Here is a 22008-nt window from a genome sequence, read left to right on the forward strand (position 1 = left end):
AGAAAATTAATGAGTATAATTTTAGAGGGTTTAATTAAACTTTTCAATTTTTTTAGAATTAATTAGAATTTTTAAATTTTTTTGGGAGGCCTAAATAAAATTTTGAAAAGCATGGATTCTCTTATGTGTCGCCCTTTTGTAAAATCTCACCAACCGTAATCCCCGTATTTATTTTAAAAAAATCTTGACAAGTGGGTTTTCTTAATATGTAAAATGCATGCATCTTTCTCAAAAATTAACCCAAAAAATCCCTCCAAAACCTTCATTCCCTTCTCTATTTAAACAACTCATTAGTCACTCCATTCAAAAGTAAACCCTAAAATTATCTTCTTCTGTATATCCTTCATTGAAACTAGGATTTTTGCCGAATCCTAAAACAATGAGAAGAAAAAAGGTCACACTTGCATGGATATCAAATGATAGTGCTAGAAGAGCTAGTCTTAAGAAAAGGAGGTTAGGCTAATGAAAAAGATGAGTGAGTTGACCACTCTTTGTGGTAGTAAGGCTTGTCTTATAATTTATAGCCCTGATGAAAGCGAGCTGATGGTTTGGCCGTCACGCTGAGGCAACGAAAACTTGAGGAGTACTGGAAGACGCCCGAGTTAGATCGGTTGAAGAAGATGAAAAGCTAAGAAACCTGCCTCAAAGAAAGGATCACCAAAGCCAAAGAGTAGCGATCGAATGTGCGCAAGCACGGAAAAACAACCAATTTTATAAAACAATTTAAAGATACAATTTTAATTGCAAGCAGACAGTGTCAATTGTAATATTTGTAGTGTCAATTGAACACTAGAGCATTCTTAGGATCGAACCCAAATGATTGTCGGTCTATGTATTTATCAAGTTAATTACAAATTAAACAATTACTAATCTAATCGAGTCGGAAATTATTATTGCGAATTCCAAAATGAATTATTTATAAAATAAATTTAAACTAACTAATCTAACTTTCTTCCTTATTGCTTTGGACAATGTAAATGATAAAACAATGGTTGGTTGATTTATTAATTGCTATCTAAACTAATAAATCCTATACCAATTATATCGATTGTCACTGTTACTGTTAGCTAGAAATCTCCTTTAGGTCTCATTCTAAACTAAAAGATACTACCTAAGCTCTCCTCTCGGTCTTACCTAGGCATATAGATCTCCTTTCGATCTCATTATTCGGTACAATTATATCGAACTATCTAATAATAAACTCTCATTTTGGTCTCGTTTATCTAGATTTTTCACTAGAGACGTCAATTCTAGTGTATTAAGTATTTCGATATAATCAAACAACCAACTAATCAAGCATAAACATTAACTTAATTAACAAATAATCAATCAACCAACCATCAAACAATTTAGCACATGATAAAGCTTAACATCCAAATAAACATTTCATCGAACAATTAATATGCACAATATAAAGAGAAAGGCAAGAAATACTCATTTAGATGTGGAACCAATGGCACCCAAAAGCTTGATTCATCTTCATTTACAAGAGCTTTTAACAAGAAAGAAGAAAGAAATTAACAAAAATAAAATTTAATCTTTAAGGAAAAGAGAAAATCTAATCTAAAATGAAAATAAAAGAAAAGAAAACCTAAGCCTAAAACAATAGAAAACTAAAGGAAACTAACACACAACCTAATGCCTAAATTTATAAGATGACTATTGATATGATATTTTGTTGAGTGAAGTTAGAATTTCGTCTTGAGAGCCGAGTTAAAATTATAAAATGTTGAAGGGTTATTGTAAAATTTTTATATCAAAATTATTTAAATTGAATTGTTAATTATTAAAAGGGGTAAAAATTATAAATGTTAACTAAGGGCAAAAATTAACTTATATTGAATTATTAATTTTTGGACAACGAAAGTGCTAAAATAAACTTATATTGAATTATTAATTTTTGAATGGCAAAAAGTGCAATTCCTCCATTTTACCACGAGGCCAATGCCTTACCCTTCACACTTTGAGGATTAAATTATAATGTTTTGAACTTTAGAGACCATTCTAACTTGACAAAATGTGTTTACAGGCTAAGGCCTCCTTTGGATGGGCGGTGGTTGTAGTGCGGTGAAATCTTTTACCTCACAGCTATAGTAATCAATTTCACCCTCAGTGCTGTTTTGAGCCTTATCATAGGTACATGCATCACCCATCCAAACTAAGCCTAAGTCAGGTTGGGCATATATAGTATCAATATTATATATAATATCAAATTTCTTAAACTATATTCAATGTTACTAAAATATTGGTAAGCTTACATTTTGTGAACTCAATTTCAAGAAGTTACAAAATAATTACTGAACTATTCGAAAGTTTTCATTTAAGTCACTGGGTTATTAAAATCACTGTTATATAACATTCTTTGTCAGCATCGCGTGCAACAATCGAAAGCTCTAATTTCTCTTCCATAGTTTAGTTTTTTTAATGAAACAACTTTGAACGTCTCGAATATACAAACCAAAATCTAAACAACTTTCTTCTCCAATCTCCGGCATTGATCGTCAGATCAATTAGGATCTATGGTATATTATTCTATTTTTTAATGGGTACTGATCCACTGTACCCATACTCAAATTGTCACTTGGAGCTCACTAATCTGATTTAAAAAAAAAAACACTTAACAACCCGACTTAAATAAAAACTTCCGAATAGTTCAGTGACTTAATGAAAACTTTAGAATAGTTTAGTGACCATTTTGTAACATTTTGAAGTTAAGTGACCAAAATATAAACTTACTAATAGTTTAGTGACCTTGACTATAGTTTACCCTAAAAAGATCTAATGGCCGTCAAAATTTTTTTTTTAAGGCGGCCGTCACTTTTGGCACCTTGTAATCAAGTAATATTCAGCAATAATATGATATTAAAATCGCAAAAAGGACAGTTGATCATATGAAAACAGAAAGCAAAGAGGGAAAATTTGGGTAAGAAAAAGGAGTTCTTGTTTGATGATTGATGGAGAAGGGAGTTCAAAGATGGATAGTAGACATATCAAAGTGGAACCCATCTTCCAATGATTTCTCTTTTGCTCTTTCTCTTCTTCCTCAAACCCATCACTCCTCCATTACCAGGTTTTTGCCTCTGCTTCAACTTTTTTTTAATTATGTTCAGTTTTTTGGAAAAAAAATAATGCGGAATTCGTTTGTTTGATCAGCTAGGCCACTTTGAAGTTATTTTCATGTCGTGTTGATGTATATTCACCCAATTGTTCATTGTGTTTTATTCAGATACACAACAAAAACATGAACTTGAATCTGGGTTTAGTTCATTTGGTTCATATGAAGTAGCCTTTTAAGAGATGACATTGTGTTGGGTTGTGAAATACTTGTAAGGCAATATTATCGAAGTAAATACATAAAAAAGAAACACTTGCCTTCTATGTTGCTCGGATTCGAGTGTTTGTAAATTAGAGTATGTGCTGTCATCGGTATATTCAATTGTTTCTATGTTTTTCTATATATTTGTGAGAATCTTGGAGTATCATATCCCATACTCATATTATGTATCGGACATGAGTACTTCGAGTAAAATGAAGAGTTTGAGTAATGTGTCTTGCCTTAGTGAAGTGAGGCACAAATTTTTGTGAGAGTTATATATGCGCGTTGGCACCTAGACTTGCTTAGGTGAATGCCTTGACAATGCTTGCTTCGAATGGAATACGATTAGAAGTGCTCTGGTTCTTGGAAAATTAAGATTTTTAGTACTAAATTTATGATTAAATTCAAGTTTTGTTTCAATTCAAATGTGTCAGCGGTGACCGAGTGTTAGCTGATAATAACTTAATTATGTTGCTTTGGCTTAGTCTATATGATTAAGTTATAATATATTTCCAAATGTTGTACAGTGCTTGGACAATGGATATCTACAAGCAAAATCTGTAAAAACTAATGAATTTTCACCTTTGTAGATTTGTGAAAATGGAGGATAGAAAAAGGGCTCTAGTTAGCTTGTTGCTCCAATATACTCTTGTACATGAGGTGCTGGGAATCCCATATCCAGATATTGTTATAAACCGCACGTTGGAAGGCAAACCCTTTTTGGTATGATAGCAGCCAGTCAATTTATTTGCTAATGATTGCCAGTTTTCTTTCGTTGATTACATTGTTAAAAGAAGATTTTACCAGAACCTGGATGAGAAGTTTTTTGTATTTTTTTTTGTTTAGAATATAAGAGAAAATTTGATCGAATCCATTTGAGTTTTTTCGGGTGTATTTACATAGGTGGACCAAGTCCGTCAACATTTTCATATAAATTATGTCTCTCAGTCTTCGAATTTCTTGATGATGATAATATTTTGGTTTCTATTAACTTGTTCTGTTGTAAAATCTGACTGCTCATTCACATTGTTACTTGCAATGGACACATCGATAAAGGATTGTCATAGATTGTTGAAATGGTAGATTTCTGATTCACATTGCATGATGTAAATATTATGTTGATAATATCTCTTGATCATTTCTTGGCTGTAATGTAATTCCATATCTATAGCAATGCATAACATTCCATGAACATTTTGTCTCTCCAGGAATGTGCTAGATTTTGCTTTGAGTTTCCCAATTTTAATTTCAATGTTTCTCATCATGGTGACTATGTGGCAATAGCATCTGAACCTCTATGCCTTGTCGGGTTGGACATTGTTAATTTTATGATTCCCGAGAAAGAGACTGTTCCAGAATACATTCAAAACTTTTCATCGTACTTTTCAAGTTCAGAATGGGATCGAATAATAAGTGTTGGAAACAATGAGGAGGTTTTGGCCGAGTTTTACAGGTATGTTTGTACAAAATCTATTAAAATTACTAGAAAAAGTTTGAAGAGTAGCCCACAGTCGTTAGGAGCTTGGTTTACATTCGGGTTCATTTGTTTAAGGTGAAAACAGATAGAGAAAAAGATGTATTTTATGAACTATTCAACTTTGACCCATTGGATTATCTATCATGATGAAACTACCTAAACTCAGGATTAATACTAGTCGAGTTGTCTCTGCAGTAATTAATAGGACATTGATTTGATTTCTCTGCACGATTAAATATAGGGTATTTCTCGTACTTCAATTTGGTGCTTCTAATGGATATTGATCAGTGTAATTTAAGTTGATCATTATCAAGGGAATCATTTTGCACCATTATGCTTCAAACTGTCTTTTACCTTGTGTAGTCATACAACCATAGTTAAAAGCTGTTTAACTTGCATAACTCTTCTAGTTTAGAGTCGCTGGTAAATTGTTTAGACGTATTTTGTAGATACTGGTGTTTGAAAGAAGCATATGTCAAAGCTATAGGGAGTGGATTAGCATATGGATTGCATAAAGTGGAGTTTCATCATACTAACTGGACGAGCATATCTGTTAAAGTTGATGGAGTTACAAATCAGCAATGGAGATTTTGGCTTTTCAATTTGGATAAAGGACACTCGGTGAGTTCTACATTGAATTTCCTCTGTTATTTTTACTCTCTTTTTTTCTTTTTTAATGTTTCATGGAACTGCATCATGTAGATTTTAAAAACAAGCACTGCAGAGTTTTGTTTGAGATATGCATGGCATTAACATGATATGCTGTAATACATAAAATCCCTCAAGGGAGCGATGTTTCTTTAGTCTTAAAGCTGAGATCTTAATAACCAACCTGTTGCATAAGAAAAGTTTGTATTTGGTAGCAACCTCCCATTGGAATTGTGCTTGTGTTACTCTAACTAGGGTGTAAATGTCGGATACAAATATGTGTTGGACACAGGTGTGTGTTTTTTCTTTTTCTTTTTTATTCTTTCAAGATTTTCGTATATTTGGAGGATCCTCAAGGATAATATCTCCATACCAATGTAGGGATATGTTAATAACTTCTTCAATACAAGTTTTAAGTTTTCATTAAGCTAGCTTATCGAGCATTTCAGGTATCAATTGCAAGAGGGCACCCAAGATTGGCCATTGAGAGTTATAAGAGATCATTAAAACGAACAAAGTTCAATGAAGAAGAGCACAATGTGGGTCTTCATCTTCCCAATCCAAGGTTTGTCTTGAGAACTGTAGAAGAGCTCATTTCAGTTATACACAAAGCAAAGCGTTCTTGTTAAGGGGGAAACAGTAGAACAGGATGCAATGAAACATCCCCTAGTTGGACATTGAATTTTGTTAGAACTCGGTCTGTGATTTCTAGAACCTGACTTCGAATTTTTAGAGTCAAAGGGTGGAATCAGGAATGTATGTTACTTAGACTCAGGCATGAATATCAGATATGGATATATATGTGTCAATTTCAAAACCGAATACATTGAACCAAATTAATCAAATTTGATATGTTGGATTGATTGTTCGGTTCAAATTGATTATTGCTCGCCTCTAAATGAAAATCAACACAAAATTTTCTTTTGCCAATACACCTGACTCTCTTGATATTTTAGTATTGGATTGGTATCATTATCTTTGTATACATTTTACATTTTCATCATATAATCCGTAGGAAGTTATTAAGAAATTTCATTGTTGAAATATTCTAGCTTTTCCTTTATTTTTGTGTGGTACTTGTCTTTTCTCATTTAATTCAATTATTTTATTTTCCTTATTTTGCATTAATTATTAACTAATTCTACCTACCATACAACTATGGTGACTATTCTATTCTATTATATTTTAAACATCAATATCAATGATACATAAAATTCTTTTAAATCTCTAAATCTCTTTTAATTTTAACAACATTTCAACCTCAGATAATACATTTCATATGTGTTATGAATTGACTACTACTTTTCTGTATTTATATAGATAATATATATAAATTGACTACTACTTATAAACTTATGGAGACTTTGACATTGATGTTTTTTATGTCATGATCGTGCTTATATAATTTTTTTTTCATATTTAATATTTTATTAATGTAAATGTTGACGAATTCATGTTGCTTCTTAGTATGCTAATGCTTTATATCGTATTGCTGTGTTTGTTCTTTGTTTGTCATGCATTAGATCTTTGTTTTATCTGCTTGGAATTCTTGATGAGTGCCTGTCATTGCAGGCTTATAAATCTGTACTTTCCTTTTGTTTGTATATATATATATATACACACATATGTTTGTGTATCAACTGGTTAGCCCTATGTAAGGTGTTGAATTGTCCATTAATGGAAAGAAACAAGAACTGTTTCTGATATTTCAAAGAGATTCATTCACTTTCAATGAAGAAGCTGAAGCATCTCGATGTTCGACCAGAAGACGAGCTTCCGGGATCAGTATCACCTTCTTCTGATGAAACTGATTCCATTAGATCACATATTGAAAAGATGGGTCCTATCTGTAAATCCAGGAAGAAATTCGTTCATGTTTCTCCATGGTCGTCAATGGCGGAAGATGATAATTTTGATGAACAAATACTTAGTAATGGAAGCTTTATCTCATCTGCTGATGATGAAACTATGTGGCTGTCTTCAGGTTGTTTTTCACCTTCATCTTTTTTTAAAAACGTAACGGAAGTGATGAATAGTTAGTTTCATGGCTGTCAACAATGGCATCTGCAAGCACTGATCTCGATTCTTCATCTCAGGTATGAATAACCTGTTGCGTATAATATATATTATAAAGTATTTACATAGAAATTAAGCTTGAAAATTTTCATGTTCCCTCTATTTTTTTGAAATTGGTGGAAAAATTAGATTTTTCCACCAGTCCTGCATTAAGTTTTAAGCATTTTTAGGTTCATTTTTTTTCATCTAGGAATAAGCTTCTCACTAATTTTTTCAAGCTTTTGAGGAGTTTCTTTCGTTCAAAAAGAGAAAGGAAAGGGAAGGAAGATGCGGTTTGGAAGTCGAAAGTAGATGTTGGTTTCCGGCCCTTTATTTTCCATCTGACTGGTTCTAACTATTCGATAACCTTTCTTTACCGAAAGATTGTTACCTCTCGGAGGGCATCTGAGCACTGATTGATGCTCTATACACAATGTTGTAAGAACCAGAACGGTGGTCGAACTAGTCAGACCATCGGTTTTAAGTTCAACTAGTTCAACCATTACGAAATAAAAATTTTAGAAAATTCTAAAAAATTCATAAAAATGAAATATTTAAACCAGCTTAAAATCTTATTCAAACGGTTTTCTAACCTGTTTTCTTTACCTGGTTTGATCGGTTTTTTATTGGTTCTGCCGGTTTTTTCTGGTTCAATCCTTCACTAGTTTTATGGTACCGATTGAACCAGTTAGACTATCGATTCCTGGTTCAACCAATACAATCCAGTTCTGACAACCATATCTATATATAAGCTCATCAATTCGAACAATAATTTCTTGCTTTCTTTCACTCTAGTTTGATCTTGACTTTGTCAAGTTCGGTTATTTTAATGTATAGATCAATGTTGTTTAAACTGGACTGGCCGGGATATCGGTCTAGAGAAAACCATTAGGCTAGTTGACCCGGGAATTAGTACGGACAAGTTGAACCAGGCGGTTGTACAAAATTGATGGACAAAGATTTTTCCAACAATCCTACATTTAAGTTTTAGGAATTTTTAGGTTCATTTCTCTTATCTAGGAGTGAGTTTTTTAAACCTTGTTTGATCAGTTTTTTATTGGTTCTGGTTTTTTCTGGTTCAATCCTTCACCTGTTTTATGGTACCGATTGAATCAATTGGACCATCGATTCCTAGTTCAACCAACATTAGTCCAATTCTGACAACCATGTATATATATAAGCTCATCAATTCAAACAATAATTTCTTACTTTTCTTTCACTATACTTGGTTATCTAGCTTTCACACTGATTCAATAACAATTCAAAGTGCATTATACTGATTATTCTGTTCGATTAAAAGCATTGTATCATGGAAATAGAAGCTTCTTGAAATCGCCTTGCTTAACTTTTTTTGTTTTTCTGGATCCTACAATACCAGAATCTAATCTGTTCTTGAAACAGGCTTCTGAAGCAAAAAACATCGAAGATCTCAATGGTGATGAGCCGATTTTCTGGCCATTCGAGAGGAAAATCGATTGGAAATCCGAGGAAACTTGGAAACACTTCACCATGTCTCCTCGAAAAGGCATTATAAAGGTTACAGCTCTTGAGGAAACCGTCAACTCGAATAAAAATCTCCAGAAACCAAAACAAGGAAGCAAAGATTGTCACAACGGTGGCCGCAAAATCAGAAAGGGGAACACGATGCCTTCAAGATTGAGAGAATCGACAAAAGTTTCGGCGAAAATAGTGCCATTAAACATTGAAAACCAAATTCTGGCATTAAAAGTTGAAGAAGATGACACCATGGGATCAATTTCAACTTGTAGAAACTTGTGGGAAGATGATTTTACATCAAATGGGGATGTTCCAATTGAAAAAGTTGTAGGGCTTGGTGAGTTTGATGGGCATGAAGGGATTGACTCAGATTTCAATGAAGGTGTTTTTTTGCTTGATGAAGCTCTATGATTACTTGTCTAAATATTGATTTAGGTTCATTATTTGTTAAGTTTGATCTTGAGTTTGTCAAATTCAGGTATTTTAATGTATAAATCAAGGTTGTTTGAACCGGATTAGCTGGGGCATTGGTCCAGAAAAAGTCATTAAATTAGTTGATTCGAGAGCCTATTTAACCGAGCAAAACTCTGGTTGAACCAGGTAGTTGAATCAAATTTTTTTGAATTTTTAATAATTTATTTAATAAAACCAGACATATTAATTGGAACAATAAATAAGTGATTTGATCGATTTGATCACTAATCTAGTTTTAAAAATCTTCGTACAAATTAAAATTATTTTTGTTGATTGAATTATTGATATTTTGATAAAGAATTTACCTTGAAATCTTTGGTTAATGGTTTTGGATTCTATTTTTAGACAATTTAATAAAAAAATTAGGTCTAATTTAAAAATTAAAGTTAATGTTTTCAGAATTGGATTGGACTGGACAATTGGATTGAAAATTGAAAGATACACTATTTTGGAATAAGACAAAAATTGATTAATTTTAAATTAGTATGAACGGATTGAATTAGATTAAAATTGATTAAATCAAATGAGCAAAGAATTATAGTCTAATCGGTTCAACCACAATTCAATTTCAAAAATATTAAATTAAAGTCGAATTGATGAGTTTATTGGGACTTTTAATTTTTCTATAAAATATAATTTTAAAATTAAGCAAGAAAAGGAGAAAATTGATGAAATTTAAAGTAGAGTACCAACAAAACCGCCCTTGTATTTAGTCATTATTTACTAAAATGTCGCTACTAATTTTGGCATTTTCATTAGTGACAAAATTTGCAGTTGAATCTATTTCAAAAACAATAATTGTGCTTAAGAAAAGAAAAACAGTCTTTCCAATCAAATATTTTCATACCTCAGATTATAAATAATGCTTCAAGTTATTTTGTACCAATTTAAAAAAATAAATAAAATATCTATAAAAAATTGAACTTTAAATGTATAAAAATCTTTTTATTTCTTATTCTCATCTAAAACATAATTTTAAATCTAGAAATTATTTTTATTTCAGAAAATCAATAACATGACATAATATATATATTTATTTATTGGAAGCTATTAAATGGTGAGTTGAGACTTATGTTAATGGCAGTTCTTTTTGGAATAATGCTAATGGCATATTCAATAATGAAAATAATAATAATAACATTAGGGGTAAAACAGGAATTTCACTATTTCAGTGAAACAAAGTCAGAAATGGAAGCTTCTTTTCCTTCTGCATCTCCTCTCTGTCTAAATGAGTCATCTGTTTTTTTTTTTCTAAATTAAAATTTAATTTTTGACTTTCCAATGTGATAAATCTCTGTTCTCACAAATTATAAAGCTTTGATCTTTACTTCTAAATCCTCAAAACAATTAGATTTTTTTTATTGACAAAATTATTTGCTGATCATTTCTCTTTTCTGGGTAAGTTTCTTTTCAATTTTTGGCTTCTGGGTTTTTGTTTTCTTATTTAATTTTGATATGGGTTGGTTTTAATTTCCCCAAATTTACTTTTTCTAGAAAGTTTTTGGTTAATCTGACTTTTGGGTCTTTTCAGGTTCAATGCTATGAACTTTCCCTTTTCTAGTTTGCTTTAGTTAAGTTGATCTTGTTTTTGTTTGAGTTGATTTTGACTCTGTTGATTAGAATTAAGACTTGGATTCATCTTGACTTTACTTAATTTTTCATAATTTAGCATTTTCTTAATTATATATATGAAATTTCTTTATATATTAAATATTTGGGTTTGTTTTGTAGCTGAAGAATTGCTTCTAACATTAATCTATTAGGTCATTTATAAATAAAAAACCAAACTTGAAGGTTTTGTTTTAATTGAAGAACAATTTTGATGTTATCTGTGTTTAATTCTGTAATGTATTAGCTTTCATGTTCATATACTTGGATTTTCTTTGATGCCATGTATTGTGGTTTGTAATGTATTAGCTGAATCTAGCCCAGTTTCAATCTCGTTTAATTTTGTTATTTACTGGTTTGATCAAGTGTAACTACAATCTCCTCATGATGAATTATGTATGTATATATATATATGTCTTTTCCTCCTTATTAGTTTTGATATCGTGTTTGTGATCCACCTTCGAAATGGTTGTTATTAATGGAAATGTTGATATTTTCAGATTCTTCTTTCTTAATAACTATTCCCTACCATCAACCGAGATGCGTGCACCGTCACTTCTTGCACAATGCTTGCCGGGTTTAGTGCCTCAAGACCGAGGAAGCCAAAGCATGTCTACTACATCAGAGAGAGATGTCCATCTCTCGTCTCCGGCTGTGGAGATTCTCCCCTCAAAGGTGCTTTTCATCTCCCTAGCAAGATAAATTTGTGGAATTTAAATGTGTTACTAATGCATAGATGGTCGACTACCATCCGCATAGATGTTTTCTTTTATGCGAGTGACTTGGTGGTGATTAAATTTGCTTTCAAAATTAAAGACATTCGAATATTGTGCAGACAGCTCATCCTTATAAGTATGCTGGGGATAATGTAGACCTGCAAGGACTCAATGTGTTCAAGGTGAGTTGACTCATTGTTTTATCCGTGTATCTTCCTTCTCTTTTCTCGCTCAGATATTGTGTTCATATGTATGGTGGTGGTGGTCATCTAAAAAACAAGCTTAGGATATGCTTACTGATGTGTTTCCGACCTTCTACAGGGAAGAATTAGTGTTGCTGATATTATTGGTTTCACCGGTTCTGAATTGATATCGTCAAAACCTGAGGGTAAGCTAGTTGTGCACTACATTTTATCGAACCATACATTTTATTTAATATTTTATTGTTACAAAGTATGATGACAGTTCAAGTGTTTACTTGCCAAATTGATCAGTTGTATAAAATAATTTTGTTTTTCAGGGTTTCTGAAATCTTGGGACAGCTCTATCGATCTTGTTAACATCCTTAAGCATGAGATTCGTGATGGACAATTGAGCTTTAGAGGGAAAAGGGTGCTTGAGGTAATTTAATCATAGAAAAATCCGAATACGTAAGCAATCACTGCAAGTAGTGTTTGTTTTTATTTCTTTTGAATTCCTTTTAACTATTAAACACAATATATCGCCGCTTTCATTTTCTTTATAGAAAAATATGTTTTAAGTTGCCGTGCTCTTGTGCTTCTCCGAAAGTTATTGTTTCGTTTATAGAATAAAATCTTAAGGAATTAATCTGTTGGTTTTGTAGCTTTTGATGTAGAATGTGAGCTAATCATCTTATTCAATAACTTTTACAGTTGGGTTGTGGCTATGGACTTCCCGGGATTTTTGCTTGTTTGAAGGTATACTTCTTCATGGATCTTAGATTATTCCACCTATGTACCGTGTCTCTTTCTTTTTACTAATTCTATAAGATCTCAATTCTATCAACTATTAATAGATTGGGAATTGTATACGTATGTATATAATCTATGTTACTCGGGTTCGGGTATATCCAAGATTTCCATCCATTCGGAGGGCCTTTGGAGGATTATATCCTCATAGCCATATCTAGATATATCTCGGGCAAGAATACTTCAAGAATAATGAAAAGTCGTAAAGGGCTGGTGGGTGGGTTGGGGAGGGAGTCCGGTATATGAGAGCAACCGGCTTGTACCATACTCTGGAAAATAGTCGAGCAATTTTATTTTTATGAAGGATCTAGTTGAACTCCATTTATTCATTCCTGGTACAGGGTGCTTGTACAATGCACTTTCAAGACCTCAGTGCAGAGACTATTCGTTGTGCTACCATACCCAATGTTCTTGCAAACCTTGAGCAAGCCAGGGACAGGCAAAGTCGACAGCCGGAGAGTCCTTTGACTCCATCTAGACAAACTCTTGCCCCAACAGTGCGCTTCTATGCTGGGGATTGGGAAGAACTCCCCTCTGTATTATCCGTTGTTCGAAATGATGTATCTGAAATGACTCCAGGACTGAGCTTTAGCTTCTCCGAGGAGGATTTCTTGGATGGATGCAGCAGCCAAGATGGTAGCATTTTAGCACAAGAACTTTCGTTGAGGAGATCGAGAAGACTTTCGAGAAGTCGTGCATGGGAAAGAGCTAGTGAAACAGATCAAGGAGAAGGCGGTTATGATGTTATTTTGATGACTGAAATTCCATACCCGATGTCATCATTGAAGAAATTATACGCACTGATTAAGAAGGTGAGTTTCTTAATTTCGCATAAGGAAAGAAGAAAACCTTTGTATTTATCATGTCCTTGTTAGTAAAAGTATCATGGAGGCTTTTATACTAGAAGTCAGATTGCATTTTATCTCCTTTACTCAAAAAATGGGCAAATTAGTCTTTATACGATAGATGAAAGAGCAAACTGGTCATTTCTATTAAAAAATTCATCCATTTCTATTGTTAAAAACTAGTGTTGTTGATGAAATTACTAGACAGTTACATGTACCTCATGCTAACGTACAAAGACTAGTTTTAAATAATAGAAATGGATGAAATTTTTAACAAAAGGATTAAATTGCTCTTCAATCTAGTGTCAAAGACTAAATTTGCCAATTTTTGAGTAAAGGGACAAAATGCAATCCGACTTCTAGTACAATGACATCCATAGTACTTTTACTCTCCCTGTCAGTTTATAAACAATGCAACTGAAGCAACATTGGCATCCCGAAAAACACATGATTTGAAGTAAGGGTGTATATGCATCGAGTTGTATATCACACCCGGAGCCTTGATGCCATTGCATTGATCGACTTCCCCTCTTTACAATGTCTTTAAACTCCACATTTTGACATGATTTATCATTTTCAACCATGATTACGAACAACCAGTGTCTGAGGCCACCGTACGGAGTAGTATACTTAGCAACAAAGAAGAACTATGTCGGCTTCAACACGGCAGCAAGACACCTCAGAAGCCTAGTCGATGAAGAAGGCATTTTTGGAGCACATTTGATCAAAGAAGTGAGTGATAGAGATATCTGGAAGTTTTTTCTCAAGTGAGTGACAAAGTTTCAGTACCATGGAAAGAACAAAAATGGCTGCTGAAGTGATTGCAAACATTGTGTTTTAGTTTTTCTATGGTAATTGGTGTTAGCAAAATACACATATAAGAAAATTGTTTCAATTCTTTTAGTAGCAATAATGAGGTTGGGACATTTGAGAAGAATTAGTGCAGGCTAATTTTGCTACGTATTTCTTTTTTTGGTCATATTTTGTTTCATTTTAATTGTAAATCAAATTTTAGTTAATTTTAAGTCATGAATTTAATGTTCATTTTCATATATATATATATATCTTATCACACGACAACCTCATATATATATATATATATATAAATAATATACAATAAACAATGAAATGTATGTTTGAAATTAATTAATTACAATAATACATAAAATATGTATGATATTAAAAGCATAAATATGTTAAATAAACAATACTAAATTCACTACAATTATATATCATGATTTTGTTATTAATTGTGAGTTAGTATTGAGTTGACTTCGATCTTGACTCAATTAATATTATTAATACTGAAAATCCTATCACATGTGTATGCATATAAAATTGTGAATTTAAAACACAACTGTGCTTAAAAATAATATACAATTGATATAAATAATAAATTATGTATATTAAAACAAAATTATATAAAATATATTGGTATAAAACTTTGGTTGAGTTGTAAATTTAAGATTTTAATAATCTAATTGATTTTTCTTAAAAAGAAAAAGATTAAAATACTCTTAAATAATATAAAATTTTAATTACAAAAAATATTTTTGTAATTTTAATTTTTATCGAGTGAACCTATTGAAAGAGACTCCAACTTAGTTAAAGATTTAATAAATAGTTAGTATATATATATATATATATATATATATATATATATATATATATATTTATATATATGATTTTGTTGTTGAGTTGCTTAAGGACCTTTCATGGGTTAATCAACGGATTGTACTCTCATATTCATATCTATATATCTGAATATTTCATGAAAATGAAAAAAAGAGTAAGAATCGAGATAACAGGTGTTAAATTACTTTTTAAGACCTGAGCTTGTCAACTATTTTCATATTGGAACTTAAAATTTTTTTATCCAAAGTTAGACCTTGATTTGGAACTTAAATTTTTTTTATCCAAGTTAGACTTTGATTTTACAGTTTGAACTTTTCTTTTGTCCAAGCTAATATCTAATATTTTCTTGAAAACTCTAAAATTCAAACCCTAACGTGAGAATAATTGCTAAGCTTAGGCCCCGATATGGGAACGTTTATCAAGTTTAAGGACTAACTTGGACAAAAGTTCAAGCCTTGATGGGGAAAAATTATCAAGTTCAGGGCTTAACTTGAACTAAAAACGGTTCATGCCACAATGTGAAAATAGTTGTCAAGTTCAAACCCCAAATAATGATTTAACCCATAAAAAAAAACATACTCCAAGGTTTCACAATATGATCAAATTGATTATTGAAAGAAGTCTCCCAAGTAAAATAGACCATCAAACTACAAACATCCATTGAACTAAGCAAAGCTAAACACATGCCTCTATGTTTAAAGGAACTTGTCAATGTTGTCTTTTGCTAAATGAAATGGTAAGAAATACAGATCAGTGCAAGAAGACACCAAACTATACAACTACGATAGGCATCGTAAACATACGCATGTAATAAGCCGCTAGACGCGGGTTTGAAAGAATGGTCTTAGTTGTTGCAAACTTTCATTCATTGAAAAAGGAAGTTTACTGGATTTAGATGTTCTAACATCTTCACGGTAGGAACTGTGTAGTTGCAAATAAACAAAGGGAGAAATTGTAGAAGTAGGTGGTTGTTATGAATCAACCTGCCTTTGGCTTTCACTTAATCTTCTCCAAACCATCCTCCCGCAGTGCATCACGGTCAAGATTGCCATTAAGAAGAGAAGAGGAATCCCAATAACGCAGCCACCGTATGCAAAATTTATCATAGTCTGGAGGAAAGATGTCAGTAAGAATCATTCACAACTTGCAAAAGTTGGTAAAAATATCATAGAGGCCCCCTGTACAAGATTGCATTTTGCTCTCTCTACTCAAAAGATGCGCAAATTAGTCCATTCTGTAAAAAATTCATCTATGGCGTGCCTGATGGAATAACCAAACAATGACATGGTGTGCCGCGTGTACGGCATGCTGATGTACAGAGACCGGGTTTTAACAGTGGAAATGGATGAAATTTTTAATAGAAGGACCAGTTTGCTTTTTGATCAACGTACAGAGACTATTTTGCCCATTTTTTTAGTAGAGGGGCCAAAATGCAATCTGACTACTACAAGGGCCTCCTTGGTATTTTTACCGCAAAAGTTCAAAGTACAGCTCAAGTTATATGATAGAAGTGAGCTATAATTTTGACAGTACAAGAGGGCAAATTACAAACAAGCATAGTAAATCATCTACTGTTAAATCGTTCAACAGGCATGGAATAAGTATAAACTCATGAAGCTACTTCACCAAATTCATTTTTCCTAAAACTCCACGCATTTAAGTAATACTAATCTGACAAAGGTATTTATAACAAACTGAACCGACAAAAAACATCCACCGGCCTTAAAATTCAAATCCAAAACTGTCTATTCCAAAATTTCCTTCACGCATTTCAACAAGAAGATAGATTATAGATATTATCAGTTATTTTAAGCCTTGATGTTGCATGGCTTGAATGAACTAGACTACATGGATGCTGAACAATTGCTGTTCAACGATTTGCAAATTATTGGACATAGTAAGGTTCCGAAACCGAACATGAAGGTGTGGCATAAACATGTGAACAAAAGTAGAATATTACCATCATTCCAGCAGCAAGATGAACCGAGGGAACAAAGAGTTGGTCCACTTTATTCCCTTCAGCATAGCCATTAAACGCAATAACCATTGAGAAAGTGTGGACCGTTACGAACGCGAGAGCAATGATTGCTGCAATGTTAGATAAAAGCTATTAGACAACATAAATTTAGCTTCAAATCCAATTTTTTACATAGTTCTTAATAGTAGCCAATCCACAAAGAAAATTTAGACCCAACTATGTGTTCCATGAAAAGAACAGTGTCTCTATACTGCAGATAGAGGTATGCTTGATGCAATAATGCCAATTGGAAATACATGAATATGCATGTGACAAATTATAAAAAGAAAAGGGATAACTCACCAGAAACAAGGAAAAATGGTATCTGTGAACACCTATCAACAAAATAAGTTGCTGGACCAAATGCTGGTGTTAAGAGGCTAAGACAAAAGAATACTGCATGTGCCACACCGTGACCTAACCCACCAGCTGATGCAGTTAACGGAAACTTGATATCAGTGCATATATCAAATTAGCAAGAAATAATGTTACGAAAAGAAAATAAAAAGGGCATAAATACAATCTATTATTTCCAAAAAAGCCAACAAGAACAAGGGAAAAGAGGGATCATAGTATGACTAGAGTTACGCTTCTGATCTATATTGCCATTGAACATGCTTTTGTACAACATGATGCTTCTCTAGAATTAAAGCTTACTATGAGTTAGCTCACTAAAGGTCTGATAGAATAACTAAGAGGAGATATTTTACAAAATAAGGTAAAAGTTAACCTTTACTCCGTCCTACAACTCGGCACAGTCAATTCCTAAGCAAGTGAAAAACAGTAATTTAGACAATGTGAAAGATATACGAGAGCCTCTTCCGATCTTACCAAGAGCAATTTGCATCTTATCAGTTGGATACAAGCGTGGCTTTGAGACCCTATCAGCAAAAGCATCCAATATGTCTTCTAACCTCCTGAGAAATATCAAAATGCAAGCATATATCGAACCGTGCAAGACATAATATCATATTCAAGCAGTCAAGTACACAGACACTGTACAACTAATCAAAGACCCCTTTTATGCATTTGGCTCATTGGAAGGTGCATATAACCCCTATTCATGAACCAAAGTTCAAAGCATTTTACCTAGTTGAGCTTAGCATTTCAATATTCTTTTTCCTCTTCTAAATATCACTATGATTGATTATGAAAGAAATTAAGAACACAAAAAGGGGAGTGGTAATAGCAATTGGCTTACTTATAAACTTTCCAGAAAAGAAGGCGAAGACCTTCTTGAAAAGCAATTGATGAGAATATAAGTATTGCAAAAGGCCACCATGTTGTTGAATTCAAAGGAAGGAAAGCTCTCCAAATTCCAGATAATATTATCAAACTTATAAGCCAAACCAATGTACTGCATTATCAATAAACCAAAAATTTTAAGTTTCAATTTTGAAGTGACTAACAAATTGAGAATTGAAAAATAGATGAAACCCAGAGTTGGGTTCTGTTGGTAAGTGAGAAAATGAGGGAAACCTGGAGAGGAGAGTGAGGATCAAGAAGGGCTTTTTGGAGATAAAAGCGATGAAAAGGGAGAGAGACGGTCCTAACGCTACCAAAGCGTACCCGATCCCAGCCGCTACCGTCATTGGTTTTCTCTGATTCTTCTAGTTTTCTATGTTTTGATGATTTTACTTGACATGGAATTGGGGATTTGGGAAGGTTTTAAGATTTCAAGCTTTGTTCAATGGAAAAAAAACCCAGAAATGTGGTCATTTTGCCTCTTTTTTTTTTCTGAAAATTTCCTTAGGAGTATTAAAAGTTTTTGAAGATTTCAATATAGTCCTTCCGATTTCCTTTACTACAAAATTTGATGTAGGCATAAAAGAATTTGGTAAATTGCACCCAATGTCGCTAAGCTATTAGTAAGTTTATCTTTTGGTGACTCAACTTCAAAAAATTACAAAATTATTATTGAACTATTCGAAAATTTTTATTAAAGTCATTGGGTTGTTAAATAGTTTTTCTTTTTTTAAAGTTTTGCTAGTGAGCTCCAGCAATGATTTGGCAATCGACACGGTAGATTAGTACCCATCGATAAGTAGAAAAGCATATCTTAGACCCAAGTCGATCTGATCGTTAATGGTGGAGATCAGAGAAGAAAATTGTTTGGATTTTGGTTTGTGGATTCATGACATTCAACAACAATTTTAAGAGTCCAATGACTTGAACAAAAAACTTTCGAATAGTTTAGTGGCCATTTTAGATCTTTTTGAAGTTAAGTGACCAGAATGTAAACTTGCCAATAATTTAATGATCTTGAATATAGTTTACGAAAAGAAAATTTATGAAAAAAATTGAAGACTAAACCTTTCCTACAGTAAAATAAGATTTAACCCAATAATAATATTTTAATAAGAAACACAACTCCCACAAAGAGTGTATAGGAAGGGACAGCATCAACACGAGGAGTAGACCCTTATGGGACTAGAGTTTATCGCCTCTCGCTTTTAAACCAGGTCTATTGAGCCTCCTCTTGCATCGAGTCAATTATATGTATTATTTGATCTCTAAATCAACTCATACAATTTATCCAACCTAATAAATATATTTCTTAGGCCCAAAAATATCATTTGTTCATTTATTTAATTAAACCAATTAAATTAGTTTCTTAATTCAATTCTAATTTCGATGAAGTTATGATAATTTTCCATACTAAAATGTATTAACAAATTAATTTAATTAACTTGTTCTTATGAAACTATGATGATTTAATTAATTTAATTTTCAATTCCACCAATTATTTAATTACAAATTAATTAAATAATAATTGAATAAATTAATTTAATTACCAAGTCATCTCTTGTTCATAGCAAGAAAACAAATTCACTGCAGATAATGATACATGTGATCTATTTCTCTAATTTATCATTTCACATTTTCATATCATTGATTAATACAAACCATCAATGTTATCTTGAGCTAGTAAAAGGATCGATTGAACATATATAATTAGGGGCTTAAATAATTTTAATTAAGTTTCGACTCTTCATATATTAATTATAATATTATTTAGTTATGGAGTCATTCCATTAAAGTATCATGATTGAGCTCTACCTATTATATACCATTATGAAAACTATTTATCAAAGTGCTTGTCTAAAGACCTTTTCATATGTGTATTACCCTCGCAGGATATTCTTAATTTCTTTGGGATAAAATTCGTTCTTCCAATATGATCTTATTTTATCTCATGGTAACCATCACAACTTCCTTCATGAAAAATCAGTTACTAACAAATAATAATTAAATCATTCGTCTTAGGTAAAATGAGCCATGACCATGTTACTTTTCATCTATATGTAATGCCTACGAATGAATATTATTTACCCTTTATTAAGCTATGAATTTCACTATTGTAAGTGAAACTATGTCATGTAGAAATCATACACACAACATACCAACTTTTGGCTCTATTTTCAATTGAACTCAGGCTATCAATACATCAAAATATTTGAGCCACGCTATGAACGTCACAAGTTAATATTTGGTGACCAAAATAAAAATTTATAAAAGTTTGGTGACCAAATATAATGGGCTTTTAACAACAGTGCCTAAAATATAAATATTTTAATTTTCAATGCCCAAACGAAAACTTAATAAAGTTGGATGATCAATTGTATAGTTTATCTTGGAAATAATTAATTAAAGTCATTAATTACTATGTTAATGTTAATATAATATAAAAGAATTTCTAAGAACTCTCATTAACAAAATTACTTTCACTAACAAAGTGTTTGGTACAATGGTAAGATACGTTGTATACTTTAGGAGAAATACATATTCAGACCTTAAAAACGATATTGCATGAAGGAGCAGCCACGAACCTCAAACATGGACCGTAAAACTATTTTCCTTACTATTTCTTTGGATATTATCTTTAAACCTATGAAAAGTTAAAAGGTATTTTATAACCCATCACCTCCATTTGGTGAAGTCTCTGCTCATCACATCTCTTGAATCACTCTCCCTTTTGCAAAAGTAATCTCTCTCGTTCTTGTTTAATCCCACTGTGCTTTCATCTTATTATATGTCACCTATACTCATAGCTTCTGATTTTTTATATGCTGAAAAACCCTAGTTTCAGACGTGCAAACTGATGAATAAAAAACATGGTAAAGAAAAACCAGAGAAAGGAGGGAAAGAGGTCGGACGATGAAGCTCTTGCGGCTCGAAATCATAGATATTTCTTTGGATGATGAAACCGAAAGCCGCCATGGCTGTGTTTCCCTACACTTTCTGGCCTAAGAATTCGATGATTTCTTCGTCTGTGGGAGAAAATCTGAAGCCTGTAAGAACCACCTTTTGACCTTTTGAAACTTTTTTTTTTCTTTTTTACCAAAAAGACAAATTTATCATTCAATAATACCAACCAGATTTATGAAACATATCTTATACGTATGAAAATGGTGTATTTCTAATTCAATTTCATACCAATTGTATATTCCAATCAAGACATAAAACTTTCTAATTTATTCAATTTAGTTTCTAGTTCGGGATTCAAATCCAATTCTTATCAATTCAGCTAAAGAGGCCATTAATACTTACCTCTAATTTCATGTAATGCAAAATGATATAAACATGCAACAATTAAAAGGTTCCTGAATTATAGTATTACAAATAAGAAATTCCGAGCTATTCGTGGAGGGCTTCAACTTTTTCTTTCCCTCTCGAGGAATTCAGGTCGACGTTAGCTATGGGTTAACATAAACATACAAAATTATCAAT

The 22008-nt window shown here is 32.3% G+C and overlaps 4 protein-coding genes and 1 long non-coding RNA gene across 5 annotated transcripts; 4 read left to right on the forward strand and 1 right to left on the reverse strand.

Moving 5' to 3' along the window:
- Positions 1-2842: 2842 nt before the first annotated feature.
- Positions 2843-6304, forward strand: LOC105796419 (uncharacterized). The gene is made up of 5 exons (XM_012626132.2): positions 2843-3070; positions 3907-4039; positions 4525-4769; positions 5243-5414; positions 5891-6304. The coding sequence occupies exons 1-5, from the start codon at positions 2955-2957 to the stop codon at positions 6068-6070; spliced, it is 846 nt and encodes a 281-aa protein (XP_012481586.1). The 5' UTR covers positions 2843-2954; the 3' UTR covers positions 6071-6304.
- Positions 6305-6519: 215 nt separating this feature from the next.
- On the forward strand, positions 6520-9511 carry LOC105795577 (uncharacterized). Its single transcript, XM_012625275.2, has 2 exons — positions 6520-7537; positions 8898-9511. The coding sequence occupies exons 1-2, from the start codon at positions 7499-7501 to the stop codon at positions 9402-9404; spliced, it is 546 nt and encodes a 181-aa protein (XP_012480729.1). The 5' UTR covers positions 6520-7498; the 3' UTR covers positions 9405-9511.
- Positions 9512-10692: 1181 nt separating this feature from the next.
- Positions 10693-14679, forward strand: LOC105796420 (uncharacterized). Its single transcript, XM_012626134.2, has 8 exons — positions 10693-10865; positions 11576-11750; positions 11911-11973; positions 12113-12179; positions 12312-12412; positions 12685-12729; positions 13122-13592; positions 14226-14679. The coding sequence occupies exons 2-8, from the start codon at positions 11616-11618 to the stop codon at positions 14394-14396; spliced, it is 1053 nt and encodes a 350-aa protein (XP_012481588.1). The 5' UTR covers positions 10693-10865; positions 11576-11615; the 3' UTR covers positions 14397-14679.
- Positions 14680-15846: 1167 nt separating this feature from the next.
- On the reverse strand, positions 15847-19005 carry LOC105796421 (gamma-secretase subunit APH1-like). The gene is made up of 6 exons (XM_012626135.2): positions 18757-19005; positions 18479-18634; positions 18109-18194; positions 17581-17706; positions 17221-17348; positions 15847-16369 (listed from the first exon to the last, which is right to left on the reverse strand). Exons 1-6 carry the CDS (start codon positions 18867-18869, stop codon positions 16232-16234), a joined length of 747 nt encoding a protein of 248 aa, XP_012481589.1. The 5' UTR covers positions 18870-19005; the 3' UTR covers positions 15847-16231.
- A 2195-nt stretch (positions 19006-21200) lies between these two features.
- LOC128040013 (uncharacterized) lies at positions 21201-21771 on the forward strand. The gene is made up of 2 exons (XR_008194672.1): positions 21201-21261; positions 21362-21771. It is a non-coding gene; the product is annotated as an uncharacterized LOC128040013 (long non-coding RNA).
- Positions 21772-22008: the final 237 nt, after the last annotated feature.

The sequence above is a fragment of the Gossypium raimondii genome, chromosome 3, assembly GCF_025698545.1.
Source record: "Gossypium raimondii isolate GPD5lz chromosome 3, ASM2569854v1, whole genome shotgun sequence".
In the NCBI taxonomy this organism is placed as follows: Eukaryota; Viridiplantae; Streptophyta; class Magnoliopsida; order Malvales; family Malvaceae; genus Gossypium; species Gossypium raimondii.